Genomic DNA, 22,891 nt, shown 5'->3' with positions numbered 1-22,891 from the left:
TATTTTATTTGGTAAGCTCAGGACTATTTTTCTTTTAAATAACTTTTTAGTTAGGCTTGACAGAGAATCAGGATGCATATGGGAAAATGGGGGTAGAATAGGAGAGGGCAGGTCAGGATGGGCTACCACAGTGGACAGGCTTACAAGGGATGCTTCGAAATCACGGAGGATATGAAGTTATCTTTGACCACAGCTTCTATTTATCTGCTCAGAAAAGAAAAGTTAAACAGAAGCAGCCTATGTACAGTTATTCACAAGAAAAAGACTTAGAGGTGTTAATGGACTATAAGCTCAAGATGACAGCATTGAAAAGGAAGCCAAAAAACTCAATTCCATCTTAGGCTACTTTAAGACAAGCATAGCACTTGGAACTAGGGAAGTCAGAATGTCACTGTATTCAGTGCTATTTAGACCACTATTGTGTCTAGTCATCACATTTATTAAGGACTTTGACAAGGACAACATTCAAAGAATGATGGCTAGAATGGTAAAGGGAATGGACATCATGCCATATAAGAATCAGTTGCAGGAAATGGGGCTGTTTAGCAGAAGCATAAGAGTTCTCTTAAAGTATTTGAAATACTACCTTACCCAAGAAAAACTACTATAAATTTGTTTTGCTTTTCCCAGAAGTAAAAAAATAAGATAAATTAGGGAAGAAATTGTGGAGAAGTAGACATTGACTTAATTTAAAAATGAACTTCCAAGAATTGGAGCTATCCCAAGGGGGAAAGGTCTGTCTTGGAAAGAAATACATTCTTCATCACTTGAAAGTATTCAAGCAGAGAATAGATAACCATATGTCTGGAACATCACAGTATAAATTCTTCTGTAACTCAGGCTCCAAAACCCATTGCTATGGAACTCTCTCCTCATTGATGGCGATCAATGCCCTACATAAGGAGCAGAGAAGTATTGATAAGAGCAAGAGAGGAGAAAGATCCTGACTTTTAGGGCTTTTAGTGGGCTCTTTTGACTTCTAATTTTAGGAGAGAAAGTGGCCATTTCAACCTCTCTCCAGGTCACTAAAGGGAGAAAAAGATTCTGAAAAGAAGGTGACATGAAAAGAGCTGGCAGTTTTACATCCTTATTGCCAGTTTGAGAGACTTTGGGGAATTTTCCCCTGGGTGAAATTTCTCTGTCTCTCTCTCTCTGTCTCTCTGTCGCTGCCTCTGTCTCTGTTGCTCAATTCAACTGAGATATCCTGCTCCCAATAATAGAGAACCTTCAATCTGTATTGTCTATTATATAAATATATATATGTCATATATATATATATATACTTTCTCTGATTTTTTGTTTTGCTATAAACTTGGATAAATGGATTTATTTGCTATGCTTGTTCATTGTGGAACTGGTATCTGGTGGGAAGGGTATCAAGCCTTGCATATACAGATTGGGGGTCCTTTTCCCCATTTATGAATAGAGATCAAAAGTTTAGCATAAACCTTAAAAGTTATTTCCCCCAGACTAATAATATTTAAGGAAACAGATATAATTCTAGTCTAGTATCCATTTCTCAGTCCAGCCTCTGGCTTCATCCTGTCTTAACTCCTGGCATAAAATAAAATTGCCTAAAAATGTCCATTGTTTTGTGAGCCAGAACATACAACACCCCTGGATAAGTGTGAGCCGTACTCATTTAGATACCAATTGGGTTGAAGTCCCTTCCAACTTTGAGTTTGTATGATAATTGTGAAATTTTTAAAGTTTGTGATCAGTCTCATGTCTCTTTTTTTCTTCTTTGTCAATGGAATCTGATCCACCCTCTTCAAGCACCCAGTACTTCCTGTTTACTAACTTCTTTACCCCATCAAAACATGAAAAACTATTATATCATTTCCACATCGATGGAAATGCATTCATACTATTGTTGATGGTTCATTCATTTGTTCATTTAACAGATATCTATTGAATGAAAGATGTATACATAGTACATTACTAATACCTGGAAATCAGGGAAAGTCAGGCATTCAAAAATGAATGACAAATGGCCTTGTTCAGCCCTAGAATTTATAAGCTTCTAAAGGGCATAAGACAACATACATCTATCTTGGACATGATGAATTTTAGTTTTGAGAATATAATGAGACTGTTCACATTATTAGGAAGAACCCATCAGATAACCAAATATTAAATAGTCAATAGATCACAGCATTCAACAAATGTTTATTAAATGTCCAAGGTTCTAGGTGATGTGCTGGTTCAATTTTTTAAATATATAATGCTGAGTGTTGGGAATACAAAACAAAAAAGAAAAACAAAGTAATCCTGTCCTCAAGAAGTTTATAATATAACTCAGAGACTATATCACTAAAGAATAGAGCTCCAAAATAGGAAAGAAGACATGCTAACAGATGAAATGTTATAAAAAATATGAATTAGGAAAATTCATATTTTGGACGACAACATGGGATGTCAAAAAGAATTTGGATTACCCTTCAACAGTAAATTCTCTACCTTCATTAGATATAAAGATGGCAACTGTAACTGATTGTCCAGAAGTGGCCTGTACCCCAGAAGTGGCCTGTACCCCAGAAGAGACCTGTACCCCAGAAGTGGACTGTAAATATGCGAACACTATGGAGAAAGAACTTAGAAAGGATGCATACTGCTTAAATAGTAAGTAACCATAGACCTTTTTAGATATGTCCAGTATATGGATTTGTTTTGTTTGACTATACACATTATGGTTTTTATCTTAGGTGGGGAGAAGAAATAGAAGGATTAGGACTAGAAATAGTGATAAAGAACTAGAGAGAAAGAGAGACAGAGACAAAGGGAGAGAGAGGGAGGGAAGGAAGGGAGGGAGGGAGGGAGGAATGGAATGAGGAAGGGAGGGAAAAAATAAGGAGGGAGGGAGGGTGTTTGGGGATGAAGAAATCAAACTTACATATAGCTATATGAAAAAAATGTTCTAGATCATTATCGATTAGAAAACAACTCTGAATTATCATCTCACCTCTATAAGATTAGTTTAAATGAATGATATAAGAGCAAAATGACAAATATTGTGGATATGGAAAAATGGAGACACTAATACACTGTTGGTAGAACTGTGAACTCATCTAATCATTTCAAAGAGCAATATACCTTATGAGTTATAAAAGTGTGCATGCCTTTTGACTCATTGTTGCTGGGGCAGTTTCCAAAAGAGATCAGAGAAAAAGGAAAGGAACTTATATGTTCTAAGATATTTATAGCAGTTCTCTTTGTGGTAACAAAAAATTGGGAATTGAGGGGATGCCCATCAATTGGAGAATAGCTAAACAAGTGGAATACTATTGTGCCATAAAAAATGATGAACAGGCTAATTTTTTTAAACCTTTACCTTCTGCCTTAGAATCAATATTAAATATTGGTTCCAAAGCAGAAGAGTGATAAGGGCTAGGCAATTGGGGTTAAATGACTTGCCCAGGGTGACACAGCTAGGAAGTGTCTGAAGCCAGATTTGAACCAAGGACCTCTCATCTCTAGGCCTGGCTCTCTATCCAATAAGCGACCTACCTGCTCTGAGCAGGTGAATTTTTTTAAAACATGGAAAAACATACATAAAATTATGAAGAGTGAAACAGCAGAACAAGAGGACATTGTATATATATAGCAAAAGAAATATTGTTTGAAGAATGTATGTGTATACATCCACTTGCAGAGAAAGAACTGACAAATAGAAACGAGTAAGACATAGTTTAATATATAGATATATCTTTTTGTTAAATGATGCCATTTTTAGTGCTGAGAGGGAAAAGAGTGGATGATACTCTGAAAATTTTAATGTAATAAACAGTTAAAAGCAAAAGGTAGAAAAAAAAGGTCATAGTCAGACTTTTCTTAATACATAGAAAAAGGAGACATATATAAACAGGGCAGCTTTGAAACTGTCTAAATATTCATGCTAAATATTATATATATATATATGTATATGTATGTATATATGTTTAAGGCAAGCTATGAGTCAGAGATTTAAGTTTTCATGTATAATCCTTTTTTCCTTCTGTGTTTATGAAAATGCTTATGTTGATGTTTTTCAAGTTCAGAATAAAAACAATAAAAATGTAGCTCCTTAAATATCTATTTTTAAATCTAAAGAAAAGCATTCTATGGAATTCATTTACGATTCTTCTTTTAATGGATTATTATAGGTATTTTTTGTAACTATACTACCCACCTCACAGGATTATCATGAGGAAAATGTTTATAAAGTGTATTATGTTATAAAAAGGAAGGAAAGAAAGGAAACAAATACTTATTAAGCATCCACTATTTGCCAGGTTCTAATTGCTTTACAAATATTATCTCATTTGATCCTTGAAACAATCCTAGGATGTTGAAGCTATTATTATCCCCATATTACAGCTGAGGAAATTGAGGTAAATAGAAGTTAATTGATTTGGCCAGAGCCATACCTCTAGTAAATGTCTGAAGTCACACTTGAACTCAAGTCTTCCTGACTCCATGCCAAGCCTATTCTATCCCCTGTTCTTTATAAGGTAAAACATTGTTTATTGTACTATAAGATGGTGCAATTGTAAAATATGCAATATTAAGCAAGTTATTATAACTATCCTTGTAGGTGAATCTCATTCCCCCCCCCATCAACTTCTATTATAAAATTGGAAACATAATCTTCTTGAAAAAGTTTGGGCCCCTAGAGACTAATTACAATATATAGTATAGACTGGATCTAGGAATTCTTGGTGACAGCAACATATAACTACATAGGAGATCTGCATCCTTAATGAACTCCCTCCAGTTTTAAAAAAGTTTAAGATATATTGTTCTTTAATAAATAAATAAAACATCTTAAGAAATTTTGGTTTAGAATTCGCTTAAACTGCTATAAAATTGAAAAATACCTATATTTGGAAATGTGAGTAAGTAAAAAGGTGTTCTTGTCATTGCAGCAAAGATTTCACTCTCATTCAAGAATGTATAAAAAGCTTTTCATTCCCCATCTTTTTCTATCCCTGCACTGAGTCATTTATTTTTAATTTTTTTTCAAATTATATATAAAAATACTTTTTAACATTTGTTTTCTAAAATTTTGAATTCCGAATTTCCTCCCTTCTCTCCCCCCTCATTGAGAAGGCAAACAATTTGATATAGGTTATATCTATGCAGTCATGTAAAACATTTCCATATTAGTCATTTTGTGAAAGAAAATATAGCCCAAAAAGAAAAACAAAAGAAAAACAAAGAAAAAATTTTAAAGTATGCTTCAATCTGCATTCAGACTCTATCAATAATTCTTTCTCTATACATGAATAATATTTTTTATCATAAGTTCTTTGTAATTGTCTTGGGTCTTTATATTTCTGAAAAGAGCTGAAGTCTTTCATAGTTGATCATTGTATATTATTGCTGTTACTGAGTTCAATATTCTCATGGTTCTGCTCACTTCATTTTGCATCAGTTCATCTAAGTCTTTCCAGGTTTTTCTGAAGCCATCTCCTTTGTCATTTCTTATAGCACAATATATAATATTATTGTATTTCATCATAATCATATACCACTTGTTTAATCATACCTTAATTGATGAGCATCCCCTTAATTTTCAATTCTTTGCCACAACCAAAAAAGCCACATTGAGCCACTGTTTCATAGATATTTCCACTGACCTGCAAATAATATGAAAATTATAATTTTTAAAAGCCTAGATTTTAAGTTTCCTATCTCAGTTTCCCAAGATGACAGACCTAAGTGTCTCATTTATTGGGGTACATTTGTTTCTCTGGATAAGCTTCTCTAAAAGAAAGTGTATGTAGTTACAGAAGTTATAGGAAATGGAATAGGATGGGGAAAGAAACCAGGGAAGGAAAGCAAGAATGTGAGTGAAAAAAAAATCTCTTTTAATTAAAGATTTAACTTTTTCTCCCTAAACTAGAAAAAAGTATGACTTTGTTTATCTAATTATTACCTCTAAACTAGAAAGGGAAAGGATTGATTATTAGTGCATACCTATATGTCTTGTCAACTTGCTCAACCTTAAGGAAAACTGGTTATCTATGAAACAGATCTGATTTGAGAGGTTGGATTCCTTCCATGGAAGGGATGTGGGCCATATGGGCTCACTGTCACTTCCACTGTATGAAAACGATGGTACTGCAAGAGGTAAGAAAAGAGGAGACTATGGGCCAAGTGTCCTTTGTTGCTCTGAAAATTTTCAACTCTCAAATTATCTCTATGTTGACTATGTACTGTTTGTCAAGGTTTGATCAAGGTAGGAAATTACATATTCTCTGGAGTGCCCAGAAAAACAGAGTCAGGTATTTGGTATTTGTCTTTGGGGACAGGACATCAACACAGGAAGGAGTATGTAACAGAGGGACATATTTTTTTCTGATTCCACCTTGAGGACTGTACTCAGGAATATGCCCCATAGAACAAGTAACCATTACTGGGTTTTGATTCTTTAATCAGTCAGTAAGCATTATTAAGTGCCTGTCCTGTGCCAGATATTGCCCTAAGCCCTGGGGATACAAAGGATAGCAAAAAAGGTCCCTTCTCTCAAGGACTTCTAATGCAAATGGAGGAAACTTTACAGTTAGTACCTCATTTGATCTTCATAACTACCCTAGGAGAAAGATGCTATTATTATCCTATTTATAGATGGAAAAAACAGACAGATAGAAGCTAAGTGACTTGTCTAGGATCACACAGCTGGGAAGTATCTGAGGATATCCTAACTCTAGGCACTCTAACCACTGTGCCACCTAACTATCTCTGTGGGCACCAGATATACACTGGGTAAAGAGCAGGTTATCTCAGGAGGCAGATACTTGTGGGAGCCAATAAACCTCTCTAAGAAAGGGAAGAGGAAACTCCACCATCCAGACTTTGTGCCTGCACTCATTCTTGTAGGCTCTTAAATAGAAATGATTTCTCCAATTTCTTAGGTGTCTTTTTCTTAAAGTAAGCAATCCTTTAATTTAATACATGTTTAGTAAGAACCTAATAAGCACAAGGCTAGGCACTGAGAACACAAAAACACAAATGAAAATTAGTCCCTACCTTCAAGAGTGTGTCCTCCTAGATGGGGAAAAAGCTTCCTCTTCTCTATTTTGTACTGTTGAAGTAGTCATAAACATTCCTCAAAAAATTCATTTTTCTCCATATATGTGATTCTTATGTATGAGTTCAAAGAAATCAGCAATTTTGTGATCAATTTGTTTGTAAGCAGCTGTTATCAATCACTATAAAAAAACAAAATCTACTAGTAGATATGATAAACTGCCATTTCAATGTTGTGTATTTAAAACAGGTAAACCAGAATGGAAGATCAATGGTCCCACGTGTATCATCTTAAAAAATTCTCAAGTCAAAACTCTCATCTTCTTAGAAGACGAAAGAATGGCTAAATTTGAGGAGATGATGGATAATGAAATTCCTGGTATGGTTTTTGTTTTATAGAAATCAAGAAAATCATAGCATTGCAAAGGATCTTAGAGATAGTCAGTCCAAACTTTTATTTTACAAATGCAAAAATGACTTTCCTGAAAGAAATGTAAGATTTTAAGTCCCAAAGACTTTAAGAGACTTGCAGAAAGTTAAATATCCACTTAATAGCAGACCTAGCATTAACAACCCAATAGTCATGATTATTAGCTTAGGTATCTTTCCATTTGGCCACCTTGCTTCCAAAGGCCTTTGGTCTTCACACTCTATTTTGTCATTTAAGTCTTGAAGCCCTACTAGACCCAAACCTAAGTGAAAGGCAGGAGTAAATGCAACTTAACCCCATTCCTACCAAACTCCATTTGGATATCCATTTGTCATTATAGGATTTGATTTTTGAGCATACTGCTGAGGGCTTCATTTGAGAATCTAAAGCTCTCACACACCTCTCTTCCCCTATGTAGAGGACATACAGCATAACTCAGTCAACTATGTACTGTTGCATTGGCTCTTATTTGTTTTACAGAGTAATTTATAATAATCATTCCTATATAATCAAGAATCTAAAATTGGAAGAGGTCTAAATGTTTATTTAGTTCAACCTTCCATTCTCCCACCTAATACAGGAAGCCCTTCTATTAACATTCCTTCCTGATAATTATCTCTGAACACATCCAGTGACAAGGAACTCACTGCTTCATAAGATGGCCTTCTACATTTCCAAATAACTAAGAAGAGAATTACAGAATTTTTAGTCAGAAGAAACCAAGAAGCCACTTAGTCCAACCCATATCTGAAAGAAATCATTATCACATACCCAAAAGGTGATCATATACATTCTCTGCTTGAAAACTTCCAACAAAGAGGGGGAGCCAGCCATCTCCTTAAGGCAAACTATTCCAATTGGAATATGCTTTTCTTTGAAGAATTTATTCCTGGCCTCAAACCAAAATGAACCTTTATTGCAACATTGCAAATTCATTGCTCCTAGTTCTACTCATTAGGGCCAAGCAAAAAAAGTCTAATTTCTCTTCCAGGTAACAACTCTTCAAATACTTGAACATAACAAGCATGCTCTCCCTGGGTTTTCTCTCCAAGTTTAATATTTCCAATTTCTTCAATGTTCATATGATTTAAGACTCTTAGCTCTCCTAGTGGTTCTCTTCTGGGTACTCTTCATGGTACTGACATTCTTCTTAAACCGTGGTACACGGTTTAAGTGATCACAGTATTCCAAATGTGGCCCAACCAAAGCAGATACAGAGGGAATATTGCCTCTCATTATCTAGAACTTTTGCTTCTCTTGATTTAACCTGTTATGCCACATCACACTGAAGTTTCAATTCACTAAAAACCTATCTTTTTCTGATAAATTTCTATCTAAACATATGTTCCCCTTACTGTACTTTTATTTTTTAAGAAAGTCCTTTTTAGGGGACAGTTAGGTGGTTCAGTGGATTAGGAAGTGGAAATTTGCCCCAGATACTTCCTAGCTCTGGGATGCTGGGTAAGTCACTTAATTTCAATTGCCTAGCACTTACTGTTCTTCTATCTTGGAGTTAATACGTAGTACTGATTCTAAGACAGAAGGTATGGAGAAGGAAGGAAGAAAGGAAGAAAAGAAGGAAGGCAGGGAGGGAGTGAGGAAGGAAGGAAGGGAAGGAGGGAGAGAAGGAGGGGAAAGGGAGGAAGGGAGAGAGAGAAAGAGAAAGAAACAAAAAATAGGAATTCTGAAAAACAGAAATTAAGACAGAAAATGGAATGTATGAGGAACCATAAGAAAACCAATCTAGCTGGACCAAGAAGTGAGTGAAAGAGAGTCATGGATAAGAAGCCTACAAAAGCAGGTTGAAGACACATAATGAAGGATTTCAAATGCCAAACTGAGGAGTTCATATCTGCTCTTAACAGTAATAGGAAGCCACTGGAATTAACTGATAAGGTAAGGGAAATAAATTAGTCCTGTAAGGATTAAAAAATTAAGGTTGGACTAAATATATGAGAATATGGTCACCAAAATTAATATATCTCAAGTCAAATGACTTTTTAGCAGCTTTATTTCTAAAACAGAGGGAAAGAGTGAAAGTAGAGAAATGAGAGAGGATAGACTAAGAAATCTACCTTAATGAGCTAGATATCTGCTCTGGTGCCTGGCTTTGCTCTGGCAGGGCTCCAGAAGCCCAGCTAGAGGGCTCAGAGGTAAACGAGCCCACTTGGCCTCCAAAAGAGAGAGACCCATCTGATGTTAATCTCTCCAGAAGTCAGGAAAGGAAGGTCAGATTTTTCCACTCATCCACATGGTAACCCAAAGGGAAAATCCAAAATCAGTCTTACTAGATAAAGTCCAAGGTCCCAAGCCAGAGGTCCCCCAAGGCTGAGTTCGAAGGAGAAAGAGCTGGTCACAGGAAGTTGCACTACTTTTAAAAACCCTTCTTTGCATCACTTCCTGTGCCTTCCTCCCACTTTACATGGACCAATTGCAGTTTTAGAATTTTCTTAGGACTACCTGGGCACAGTCATTTCTGAGTTGTCACCCAGTTTAGCACATGGGTTGCAAACCTCTCCTCACTTATGGAAATGTGGGGGTGTATATGCTTCTGGTGATTAAATCTAAAAGTGGGCAGGGGAGAGTTAATCCCATCTTTACAATCCCCCCTATGATCCCTTGGGAGGCTACTCTCCCCAATGGATTATTTGACATAAATATCTTGTAACCCTAAAAATCTTCTAATTATAGGTGCATACAATGTTGCACCTTCTAAGAGGAAACTACAATAGTTAGAGATAAGAGTGAAATAGAAGAGAGAGAAAGCAAAAACAATGTTGGCTAGACGTGTTGACAAAAAGCCAATTAGGGGGCAGTTCCCTTTGGCATAAGAGTGTACATTCAAAATAAATATGTTCAATTTATTCCTTCAGTTCAATCAGTTACACCCCAAAGTTCATTCTGGATCTTCTGATGCAGTGTAGGTTTCTTCAGACATCTTTCTCCAAATAGTTCATTTTCTGGATTCAAGGAGTTAGCAAGCTCTTTCCTTGAAATTTTTCTCAAACAAAAATTTTAAATTGTGGAAAAATATAATCCTCCTGAGGAGGGTGTTGACCATCACCCAGATTAACTCAGGATACATGGTTGAGTTATGGTGGATAGAGTCAATTATCAAAAGAAAAACAAAAAACATAAAAAAGAAAAAAATAGAAAAAAACTTTTAGAGAAAGAAAAAATTCAAAATCAGAATCAAAATATCAAAAATCTATGTATATAAAAATTTCTGAGTAAACAAGAATAAATTCATAACGGGCCCTTGTATTAGGGTCCAATTAAAATAATTTCAGTCCCACAAGTCTGTAGGACAAAATGCAGTAATATTGCACTTACCCGTTTATCAGCCAGGACTACAGGAAATTGCCATACTATAAGAGAGAGAAAAAGGACTAGATTTTTGTGTAAAAGGGAAGTGTATTTCCCTGGTCTGATTTTACCTTCACACTCAGAGATAGGGGGAACCAAGATGATAGCCAAACTTTGGTACTTGTCCAAATGTGGCATGGGGAAGACCTGCATCTGAAGTATGTCAAATAACCACAACCTTGAAGCTCAAACAAGTCCTCTGACTTGGCACAGAATCTCATTAATTCCATTGGGATTGGTTGGTCTCCTTGACTTTATACTGTAGGCACTGTGAAGATTCCCATCAATCCCATTGGGATTGGTTGATCTCCCTGACCTTGTGCTTCTTGGGATGGTAAAATGGTTCTTTTGTTCCCTTTTCCTAGAATCAGACACAATCATTAATTATAGTCCCATAACATTTATCAATAAATGGCGGGTTTCCATAGTCTAAAGCTTTTGGATATGCATTAATATTAGAGCAAATATATATATTTTAAACTTATATTACTGCAAAATCAAAAAAAGATTAATATTGATTATATGTACTTTAGTACAATAAATAAAAAAGGAAAAGAAAAATCAAATATTCTATTGAAAAGAAAAAGAAAAACAATAATAAAATAAAATTTCAGGAATTCAGTGTGTTCCCAAAAACAGTGTCCACTTGTCTATGGACTTTTATCTCCAATGCATATGGCAGGATACAGTCAATAAGTTTCTTTCTTTTTTTTTTTTTTTTAGATTTATATATATATATGTGTGTGTGTGTGTGTGTGTGTGTGTGTATATATATTTTTTTTTAAAGAAAAATTTTCCATGGTTACACGATTCATGTTTTTACCTTCCCCTTCACCCCCCTTTCAGCCTCCCCCCCATATACAATGTACATTTCCACTGGTTTTAACATGTGTGATCAGTCAAGACTTATTTACATATTATTGATAGTTGCATTGGTGTGGTCATTTAGTGTCTGCATCCCCAACCTTGTCTGCATCAACCCATGTGTTCAAGCGGCTGTTTTACTTCTGTGTTCCCACTCCTGCAGTTCTTCCTCTGAATGTGGATAGTGTTCCTTTCCATAAATCCCTCAGAATTGTCCTGGGTCATTGCATTGCTGCCAGTACAGAAGTCCATTACATTTGATTTTACCACAGTGTATCAGTCTCTGTGTACAATGTTCTTCTGGCTCTGCTCCTTTCACTCTGCATCAATTCCTGGCGGTCTTTCCAGTTCACATGGAATTCCTCCAGTTTATTATTCCTTTGAGCAAAATAGTATTCCATCACCAGCATATATCACAATTTGTTCAGCCATTCCCCAATTGAGGGGCATACCCTCGTTTAGTCAATCAGTTCCAATAGGAGATACTCTCTTTACATGTGAGCAATGAATCCAAGAGTCCTTTTCTCCAATTTTTATAGCTGTTGGAGTGGTTAACAATATTTGAAACAGACCTTCCCAGGCAGGCTGAGTTGTTCCAATACTCTGGAAATTCTTTATACCTTGTCAACTGGGTTCAGGTCATGAAGTGAAAAGTCTATAGGTCCTGCTTGAACTGCAGCTCCAGATTCATGGAGTTCACACAATTTGTTCTGAAATTCCGGTATAAAGGAAGCAATAGAAGTATCCACCCCCCAATAGTGATGTATATGCAGGAGAAAAAGGTTAGGAGTATCATTTTGTCAGCTGTTCACAAGTTACTCTGGAAAAGAGACATTTGTTTAAGGTAGATCCCAGTTATGAAGCTATTATCTAGGGGTAGCTGGGTGGCACAGTGGGTAGAGAGCCAGACCTATAGTCAGGAGGACCTGGGTTCAAATCTGGCCTCAGAAACTTCCTACATGTGTGACCCTGGACAAATTACCTAATCCTTGCCCTTCTGTCAGAGTTGTTACTAAAACAGAAAGGGAGGGAGGAAGAGGAAGAAGAAGAAAAGAAGAGGGAGGTGAAAGAAGAGGGGGAGGAGGGCAGAGGAGGGGAAGAGGGACAGGAGAGGAGAGGAAGTGGTGGGGAGGAAGAGGATGAGGAGGAGGAAGAGGACAAGGAGGAACCTCCATTACTCAATACTTGAATTATTACAGTAGCCTGCTGTTAGGTCTGCCTGCCTCAAGTCTTTACCCACTCCAATCTATTCTCTAGTCACCCAAGTGATTTTCCTAAAACACAGGTCCAGTCATGTCATATATACTCCCATCTCCCCATTCAATAAACTCCAGTGGCTTCCTATTGCCTCCAAGAGCAAATACAAAATTCTCTGGCATTCGTAGCCCTTAATAACCTAGCCTCCTCCTACCTTTCCAGTCTTCTAATACCTTCCTCTTCATTCTATCTCACTTGTCTTATATCTTACTCCCCACCAAGTACTCTTTGATCCAATGACACTGGCCTCTAAGCCATATCACAAATGAGATAGTCCGCTTCTCCAATCCAGGCATTTTCTCTGGCTATCCTCCATGCCTCGAATACTCCCCCTCCTCCTCTCCTATGACTGACTTCCCTGACTTATTTTAAATCCCAACTAAAATTTCATTGTCTACAGGAAGCCTTCCTTGACCTCATCATTCCAATGACTCCCATCTGTTAATTATCTCCCATTTATCCTGTATCTAGCTTACTTTGCATGTATTTGTTTGTATATTGTCTCATTTGTTAGACTGTAAGTTCCTGGTGGGTAGAAACTATCTTTTGCCTTTTTTAATATCCCTAGTGCTTGGCACATAGTAGGCACTTAGTGAATGTTTACTGATTGACAATTCAGGCAAAAGATGATATAGGTCTGTATTAGGGGGATGGTCATATTGAGTGAGTAGAAGGGGAGAGTTGTAAGGGTATAATCAACAAGACATACAATTGTTAAATATTACTATGGTCACAGAATTCTCCTAGTAGAGTAATCTAGTTACCCTTCTCAAAAAATTAGTTTAACATAACTTCTTCTAAGTAAACCCATAACTTCTTCTAAGTAAACCCATGCTAGTATCCTAGATATCATTGTTTTCTTTTCTAAGAACTAAAAGATTTCTCACTAATGACTCATTCCAGAATTTTTCTAAGAATAAATATCAAGCTTACCAGACTATATTTTCCCGAGATCCACCTTTTCCCCTTCTTTCAAAATCATTACATTTGCTTATATAAGAATATGGTGCCCATTCTTCATGATTGCTGAAAAATAGTCAGTGATGCTACTGATTACATCCAGAAGGATTTGATTCTCCCATAGAATTTGTTGAAGTCTGGAGATTTAAATTCCTCTTCTCAATCCAGTATATCTTTATTGGTGAGAGTACATTTACTTGTTTCTTTAATCCAAACCTTCTACCTTAGTATCAATTCTAAGACAGAAGAGTCACAAAGGTTGGACAATCAGGGTTAAGTAACTTGCCCAGGGTCATACAGCTAGGAAGTTTCTGGAGTCACATTTGAACCCATGTCCTCCTGACTCCGGGTCTAGCACTCACTATACTACCTAGCAGCCCCCCACTTTTTTAGCCCATTTAATTCTAGCCAGCCTTCATGGCCTGCCCCCTGAACAAATTTCATTCTAACTACTGTTATGAGGGAAAAGAGAAATGGGTTGCAAGCAGGCAACAGGAGAGTTTGCAAAGAGGGAGTGTGCTGGATTACACACACGTATCATACACACACACACACATACACACTCTCTCTCTCTCTCTTTTTGCTTCTGAAGAGGGCATGTCGATTGATTGCCATATGGTTGTACTTATTATTCCCATAACTTCCCAACCAAACACTTTTACCAAGGTGATTGCACTACCTCATATATGTTCTCTCTGTCTCTGTCTCTCTCTCTCTTCCTATTGTTGTGAGGAAGATAACAACTAAATAATAATCTTCCTCACAACACTATCTCTGTCTGTCTGTCTCTCTTTTAAAATCTAAGCTCCTTGAGGATGGTGATGATTTTGCTTTTTTATTTTTTATCTCCAGTGCTAACCAAAGTAACTAGCACATAGTGAACACCTTGTAAATGTTTTCCCATTCATTTATTCATTCTAAAATAGCTAAGTACTCTCATAACAATAGCTTCACCTATATTAATCTTTAATTCCAACTTTATTATAATTTTTGATCTCTTAGTTGTAGTCCAAAGATCATTCTCTTTAGAGAAGATATAAAACAAAATTCACATATCAAGATCTTACTGTGGCTTCCCACCAGGCCCTTCATTCCCTCTGTGTCCCCTTCAAAATTCTAGGTCATATTATATGTAATATACTATAATACAGTATTTTCTACAGATTTTCAAAAATAGAAGCCCAAATTATCTCAGATAGTTTTTTACCTTCAACTAGAATTTTAAAATGTCTCCAAAAAAAAACCATCTACCTCCTGAGCTTTCTACTCTACAGATTCTGGTTCACAGGGAGAGTGACAAATGCTCTAACTATTCTTACTTTTTAAAAAAAAAACAACTTCAAATTGTGTCTCAACAAGAAAGATTATGAAATGCAAGTATCACATAAAAGTTCTGACTTCAGAAGTAAAGCAAAGTCCAAAGTCAGATTTTTATAGTTAGAAAGCATCTTGGATAGACTGTAAAATTCTTTGTATGCATACTGAATGACATGTTAAAAAGTGTGAAATAGCCATGCAAGATAAATATAATCTTCTAATCCACCTCTGATATAAAGATACAATGTAAGATCAAGAAAAAAAAGTCTGTTGGGACTTAGTAATTATTCTTAAACATTCAGTTTGGAGAAAAAAAAACCCTTTCTACTCAATATAATTCTAATTTATAAATGTTTAATTTCAGAAAACAAACCCTGGACTCAATTTATGTTGCAGCATTATCGTCATCCTAAACTAAAACTAGTGGCCATCTATGTGAAGGGTGAAACCAACAATTATATTCTGTCCTGTGAAAGCAATGAAAAACTTCAATTTAAGGTAAGCCTCTTAAATTCTTAGTTTTATTCCTAGAAAAACAGAAATAACTCTGAGTTCCCGAGTCTAAGACCAAGGTCCAGAGAATAAACAGCCAGAAACAAAGAATTATAATAATGGAAGACAACCCACACTAGTCAAAGCCAGTAAATAATACACACCTGCCTTTTTCTGTGATTCTCATGGGGGTGGGCCTAGCACTAAGATCAAAATGCAGGTCATCATGATAATCAACTGGCCCAACCATAATGGCTTATAATCTATAACCGTGTTGGTGAAGCTATGGCTCACTTGCCAGAGGGCTGCTCTCTCCCTCTCTCCATGTGTGCCTGAGGACATTTCTCACATCATCCGCCTCTCTGCCCAGAAGCCCAGTGGCAGTGCTTCCTCCCTCCCCTGCCTGGGGTAAAGCAGGGGCTTCACATGTAGCATGAGGGTTGCAGTTTGGACACTATGGCAAAAATTTATCACATCAATATAGTATTCCAAGCTAAATAATAGGTTTATTGAGAGGAGACCCACCTTACAATAAAGCCAGACCCTGGTCCTATCAGAACCAGAGACCTCATGCCATTTTTTATGCCAAGAAACCACAATGACAGCAAATATAATCAATAAAGGTCTTAATAAATGACACAAGTGCTAATTAAGCTAGAAAATGTAAAAAAAAATCACTATGGGGGCAGCTGGGGAGCTCAGTGGAGTGAGAGTCAGGCCTAGAGACAGGAGGTCCTAGGTTCAAGTTCAGCCTCAGACACTTCCCAGCTATGTGACCCTGGGCAAGTCACTTGACCCCCATTGCCCACCCTTACCAATCTTCCACCTATGAGACAATACACCGAAGTACAAGGGTTTAAAAAAAAATTTTTTTTTTAAATCACTATGAGTGGTAACTTGTATTTTTTATTATAGCTAACCTTTCCAAGGCCTCTGCAATAAGGGTTTGGGGGCTAGTTGTTCTTCTGCTGACAAGTATTATAAAATGCTAGGAGTCAGCCATTGGGTGCCTGTCTGACTATCCTGTCATGCAAAAAAGAGTAGTCCTCCATCCCTTGTCCAACTATGTTGTTATGCAAAAAAAGAGGCTGTAGTGGGCTAAGTGGAAACTCTTGGGTTATAAGCTTAAGGTTCAGATGTAAACAAGATTTAATACCACCCTAAACGGTAGTTTTCTTAGCTAATGTTTATGATTTTTAAAAAGCAAACTATATTATTTGACTCAACTCAAAACTAATTATTATGTTATTAAAATAATCACAAAAGCTAATACTATTATAATCATAAAAGGGGGTAGGGGGTCTCACACTCACAGCACTCAGTCTCTAAAAGGCTCACCATCACTATCCTATAAAGCGAGTTGCCATATCAATCTGAAGAGAGAATGAGAACATGGGTTTTTTTTTTCAGGAATGAATCTTGTTTTCAAGTTAATTTTCAATGAACTGAGTTAAACAATAGCCTAAATAAAAGATAATTAGCAAGGCAAATGTACTAAAGGAAAAAAAGTAGCACAAGGCATCTCAAAGGGTTGCATAGCATCACAGAGATAATAGAACACACATACAAATATTTTAAAATACAATTTGTATGTATATACATAAATTTGTATACATGTACATATGTTGCATGTTTGTGCTGTTAACACTGTGATATACACATGTATAAATATATTTCCACTCATAATCTGAGGTGAATTTCTAGTCCCATATAATGTAAATACATGTAATGTAAATGTTTTTCCCATTTGGGCTGTCTATTTTATTGTCATTGTTTCAGCTGTGTCTGACTCTTCATGAGCCCATTTGTAGTCTGCATAACAAAGATACTAGACTGGTTTGCCATTTCCTTCTCCAGCTCATTTTAGAGATGAGGAACCTGAGGCAAACAGGATTAAGTGATTTGCCCAGAGTCACCCAGCTAGTAAGTGTCAGAGGTCAAATTTGAACCCAGGTCTTCCTGACTGCAGGCCAGGTGTCCTATACACTGTACCACCTAGCTCATCTCTAAGGATGTCTATAGCTAAACATATCTGGGATGTTTTTCCTTTCTTCTTTCCTATAGGATGGTAATCTTCCAAATAAGCTTGAAGACAAGGATCAGGACATCTTGTTCATTATGCATAATGTGCCAGGTTATCAAAAGACACAATTCAAGTCATATTTGCATGAAGAACACTACCTGGCATGTGGCGACGATGATGAGCTGGTTTTAAAGGAGCTTGACTGTGAGGAACCGTCTACAATGTTCACTGTGAAGATTTGTGGAGCTGAAAGAATATGTCAGGGGCTTTAGATCTAGATAAGGCCTTAAAAATAATAGTACTTCATTATGGTTCTTAACAGCTAAAAGCTAAATCAAATGGCACTTAGTAAAAAAGTATTATTCAATAAAAAACCTCAGGAAAGTGGGTCGCAATAAATGGAATATATGTTAAGATCTCTGTGTAAAAAAAACCATAAGATGTATTTAATTATAATAAATGTAGCAACTGACTGTAGCATTGAATTTATCTTCTTTTATGTAATAGTGATATTTTGAATCAAAAAATCTAACGAAAGGATTTAAAAATATAAACTTAATACATCTGAGCTAAAGTATTTGAATTGCAAAGGGGTCTGAGGATTAGTTTGAAAGCACTACCTGGGGGAGTGATGGTATATTAAGGATTCAGTTCAATTCAATAAGCATTATTAAATGCCCACTGTGTGCCAGGTACTGTGTTAAATACAGGGGATACAAAGACAAAACAGTGCCTGCCATCAGGGAGCTTCCATTCTATTGCAATTTGGAATATGAAAGGTACCCAAGACAACTGAAAAAGATGCCATTCAACATCAAGCCTAGGAGGATGGCACAGCCTACAACATTTTACCTGTTCTCTGGGTCTTTAGGGCCAAAGTATTTGTCACTTTCTGACCATCTTGCCCATGACAAGTGTTCCATACTTAGCAAAGACAGTCTCAGACAGTAGATAGAATGTCTCTGAGATTACACTCAAAACCATTATAGCTTGGTAGAATTTACCAGAACTTATACCATATGGACATAGTCCTTGAGAATTCATGATTATCTCTACCTCATAACCAATTGATAAAGTAATAAGCTTTTATTAAGTGCCTACTATATATAGGATCAGTGAAGTGGCTTAGTAGATGGAGTGCCAGGTCTGGAGTTGGGAGGTCCTGGATTCAGATCTGGCCTGGGACATTTACCAGATGTGTGACCTTGGGCAAGTCACTTAATCCTGTTTGCATCAGTTTCCTCATCTATCACATGAGCTAGAGAAGGAAATGGCAAATCACTCCAGTTTCTCTGCCAAGAAAATCCCAAATGGAGTCATGAAAAATCTTGGGCATGACTGAAACAACTGAGTACCAGGTAACATACCAGGTAAACTCTAAGAATACCAAGTCAAAAGTAAAATAATCTCTGCCCACAAGGACTTTATAATCTAATAAAGAACTTGACATTTCAATGAGGCATCAGTCCTACTTTAAAAAACAAATAAGAATTCATATATACATACATACATAGATCTACATATAGCTTTATGGTTTACAAGGTAATTTTGTCACAACAATCCTATAAGACAGGTACAAATATATATTTATATATATATATATATATATTATGCCCATTTTACAAATGAAGAAACTAAGGCTTCAAAATAGTAATGAAACTTGCCCATGGTAACAGAACAAGTCAGAATCAGTTATGTCTTTAATATTTGTCTTTTGTGTAAAAATCCAATTGTCTTCCACTCCAATATCCTTCTTCCCTTTCCCAAAGCATCAGGATTCATAATGTGCTCCATAATGGAGCATGAACTCAAATCCATTGTATAACGATTATGCAAATTATCTACTTTTCAATCTGCTTAATAATGACAACAGCATCAAATGCTTATCCTTTAGGGATTTTCTGAAACTTTTCATTTAAAAGTATAGCCAGAGTACTGGGATTTTATTGATCCCTATTATTCAATCATAGTAACAGTAACTAGATGCATTACTATACAATTCCCTTTCTTCATAAAATTCCCTGTTCTAGTCTCAAACTTCAAGTCTGTCTCCTTTATCTTCCCATTGTTTTATACAACCCAAAATGGCATCTGTCCTTTCAAGGAGCCTGCTCACTGGTCTGGGCTTTGAACAGCTTCAGGGTTTTCATTTTAGACTGGGGGTAGATCTATAATCAGTGTTATCTCCTTTAGCAAACTGAAAGACCAAGCCAAAACCAACAGTGTGGCCATGGCACTCTTCCCCATAAACAATAAAAATTCCAAACAGACAGCTAAATAATATTAATCATACAGAAGCTAGAAGAAATGCAACAATATATTTATTTTAACTGTGGCAGGAAGATACATTCTTTACTATTGAAGCAACAGAAGAAATTATCAGAGGCCATGCTAATCTATTCAATTATGGAAATATTAATTTTTGTGTCTTTCCAACAATAAAACAGTGGGCAACTAAGTAGCTCAATGGTATAGAGCACCAGGCCTAGATTTGGGAGGACCTGGGTTCAAAACTGACTTAGCTGTGTGACCCTAGACCAGTGATGGTGAACCTATGGCACAGATGCCAAAGATAGCATGCAGAGTGCTCTCTGTGGGCAGGCAGCCTTCCCTCTCCCCCCAGAGTTCGTTCCTAGAAAGGCAGAGGGACTCCGGCAGAGCTGCTGTCCTCCCCCTCTCCACTGTGCCTGATGACATCTTCACATCCCCCATCTCTCTGACCAGCAACCAATGGGAGCACACAGCAAGTAAAGTGGGAGGTCCATAGGTGGCAGAGCTGGAGGGGAGCAGAGCACTCGGGCCACTCCCCTTCCCCCTCTACACTCGCTGAGGACATTCCTTACTTCACCCTCCCCTCTGCCCAGCATGCCCTCCCCAGGTGGCATAAGGGAGTGGGGCAGGGCATGCCTGGCACTTGGTGGAGGGGAAGGACCTGGCACAAAGTCTTGGGTGGGGCAGGCATAGCACTGGGTCGTGGGGACAGGGTCTGGCACTCCTTCTCTAAAAGGTTTGCCATCACTGCCCTAGGCAAATCACATAACTCCAATTGCCTAACCTTTATCACTATTCTCCCTTAGTCTCAACAATTAGTATTACAGAAAGTAATGGTTCAAATTATATATATATATATATATATATATATATATATATATATATATATAGCTTTAAAATTTACAAAGCAGTCCTCCAAATATTGTCTCATTTTATCCTCATGAGAGCCCTGGAAGATGGGTTCTATTATTATTATTCCCATTTTACAGATGATAAAACAGAAAGACAAAGGTTAGGTGAAACTTGTCCAGGATCACATGGCTAGTTAGTGTCCAAGGCAGAAGTAGAAATCTTGGCCTACTTGAACCCAGATCTGATGTCCTATCAACTATTCTACCAGGCTGCCTAAAAAGGAAATGTCCATAAAAATGTGCTAGATAAGAGTCTGAGTTCATGAATTTATAAATGTAGCACCTTGCACATGGATCCCAAGACAGGGTTCTTTGCATATGTCACATGTCAACCCAAGACATTTTCAAACTATAGTTTACAAGCCCTGACTGAGGTATTTTGCCTTTACTAGTCAACTAGAAGATATCACTAGTTCAAAGAAAAAAGAACTAATCCAGCAAATTTCCTATAAATTAATTTCCCAGAAATACACGTATCATTAAATGGGAATAGAAAACATAAGCAGACCATTAATGTATAGGGCTATGATGTTTTCATGATGAAAACAAAAATATCTCCAACAAGGAAAACTATGAAGTCTATGCAAAAAATTTTAAATTTTTTTGAAGTGTTATCAAGTTTAAAAACAGAACTCAGATTGAACTTATTCATTTGCTTACATTTTTGAGGCTCAAAAGAATATATAAAGTGTTGTTATTTGCTATGCCTATTCTACTAGTATGTATAGACTATGTGAAGTATTCAGGGAAGACTATACCTCTTGCTTGTGAGGATTTGCCAAGCCATTTTCAGGGCTGCTTTCCTCTTTTGGTGTACACCTGCCACCCAATTCTTATCTGTGATTCCAAGAAGTCGTAGCATGCTCGGTGGTCACACTTGGGTAAACTGTCTCAGGAGGAAGGCTATTTAAGGGTAGCCAACAGTCTCAACCCCATCAGTGAATTAAGGGGGTCCAGGCATGTGAAGACTTCCCCAGATGGAAGGAGTAGATAAGAACAATGTGTTCCAACAGTCATGAAGGCAGCTGAAGCAAGTGCTGTGGAGCATTTAGAGCTTGTTTAGACATCAAAGGAGCTAAGGCCATCCACTGCATCCTGGGCCATCGCCAGTCTTCTTGACTTTTGTCTTGCCACTGGGCTTGAATAACTCTGGAAGAGAAAGCGAGGCTGGCAACTTTGTGCAACTCTGCCTCACTTAAATATAATTTATGTACAAGTCAAGCCATCAACCTGTGATGCCCTCTTAAAAAAACAAAAAAAGGACAAACAACAACCTATCCTGATGCTTATGTTTAATTTTTATTGTAAAGTTGATTTAATATCCAATCAATAAAAGTCTGTCATCTCTTTTGGAAATTATTAGAGAACAAATGTAAAGATGCAGACAAGTGGAAAATATCAAGCAAACTAGGAACTGAGCAGAAACCTTACTTTATTTGGCAAGGGCTGTAGCAAACACAGATACTACACATGTAGCAAACTCAAAGTAGGGAGGACTTTTAGTACCTTTCTCAATAGCCTATGGATATAGATCTACTTATCTGATCATCTAAGTGGGTCAGAGTACTTGGTTCTTATCTAAAAGAAAGTATGTGTGGTGTAATTCTACCATCAAAACACCAAGATACTCCCTGAAAACAGAGAGAGAGAGAGAGAGAGAGAGACAGAGAGAGACAGAGAGACAGAGACAGAGACAGAGACAGAGACAGAGACAGAGAGACAGAGAGAGAAAGAGACAGAGACAGAGAGACAGAGAGAGAGACAGAGAGAGAGACAGAGAGAGAGACAGAGAGAGAAGGTAGAACCTTTAGCAGAGAAGAGCAGATGCACAGTGTTAAGAATCAATTAAGAATCCCTTACCACTCTTCCACCTATAAGTCAATACACAGAAGTTAAGGGTTTAAAAAAAAAGAATCAATTAAGAAAACAGTACACCAAAATTTTAGGTCAGAACTTAAAATAGAGGAATGATGGATTCTTGACCCAGTA

General features: G+C 36.9%; 1 protein-coding gene across 1 annotated transcript; it reads left to right on the top strand.

Moving 5' to 3' along the window:
* The first annotated feature begins 2,477 nt into the window (after positions 1-2,477).
* Positions 2,478-17,992, top strand: LOC123241363 (interleukin-18-like). Its single transcript, XM_044669019.1, has 4 exons — positions 2,478-2,622; positions 7,262-7,390; positions 15,570-15,703; positions 17,762-17,992. Exons 1-4 carry the CDS (start codon positions 2,478-2,480, stop codon positions 17,990-17,992), a joined length of 639 nt encoding a protein of 212 aa, XP_044524954.1.
* Positions 17,993-22,891: the final 4,899 nt, after the last annotated feature.

The sequence above is a fragment of the Gracilinanus agilis genome, chromosome 3 (genome assembly GCF_016433145.1).
Source record: "Gracilinanus agilis isolate LMUSP501 chromosome 3, AgileGrace, whole genome shotgun sequence".
Taxonomy (NCBI): Eukaryota; Metazoa; Chordata; class Mammalia; order Didelphimorphia; family Didelphidae; genus Gracilinanus; species Gracilinanus agilis.
Note: the sequence above shows the minus strand (reverse complement) of the source record. Positions and strands in the feature narration are given on the sequence as shown.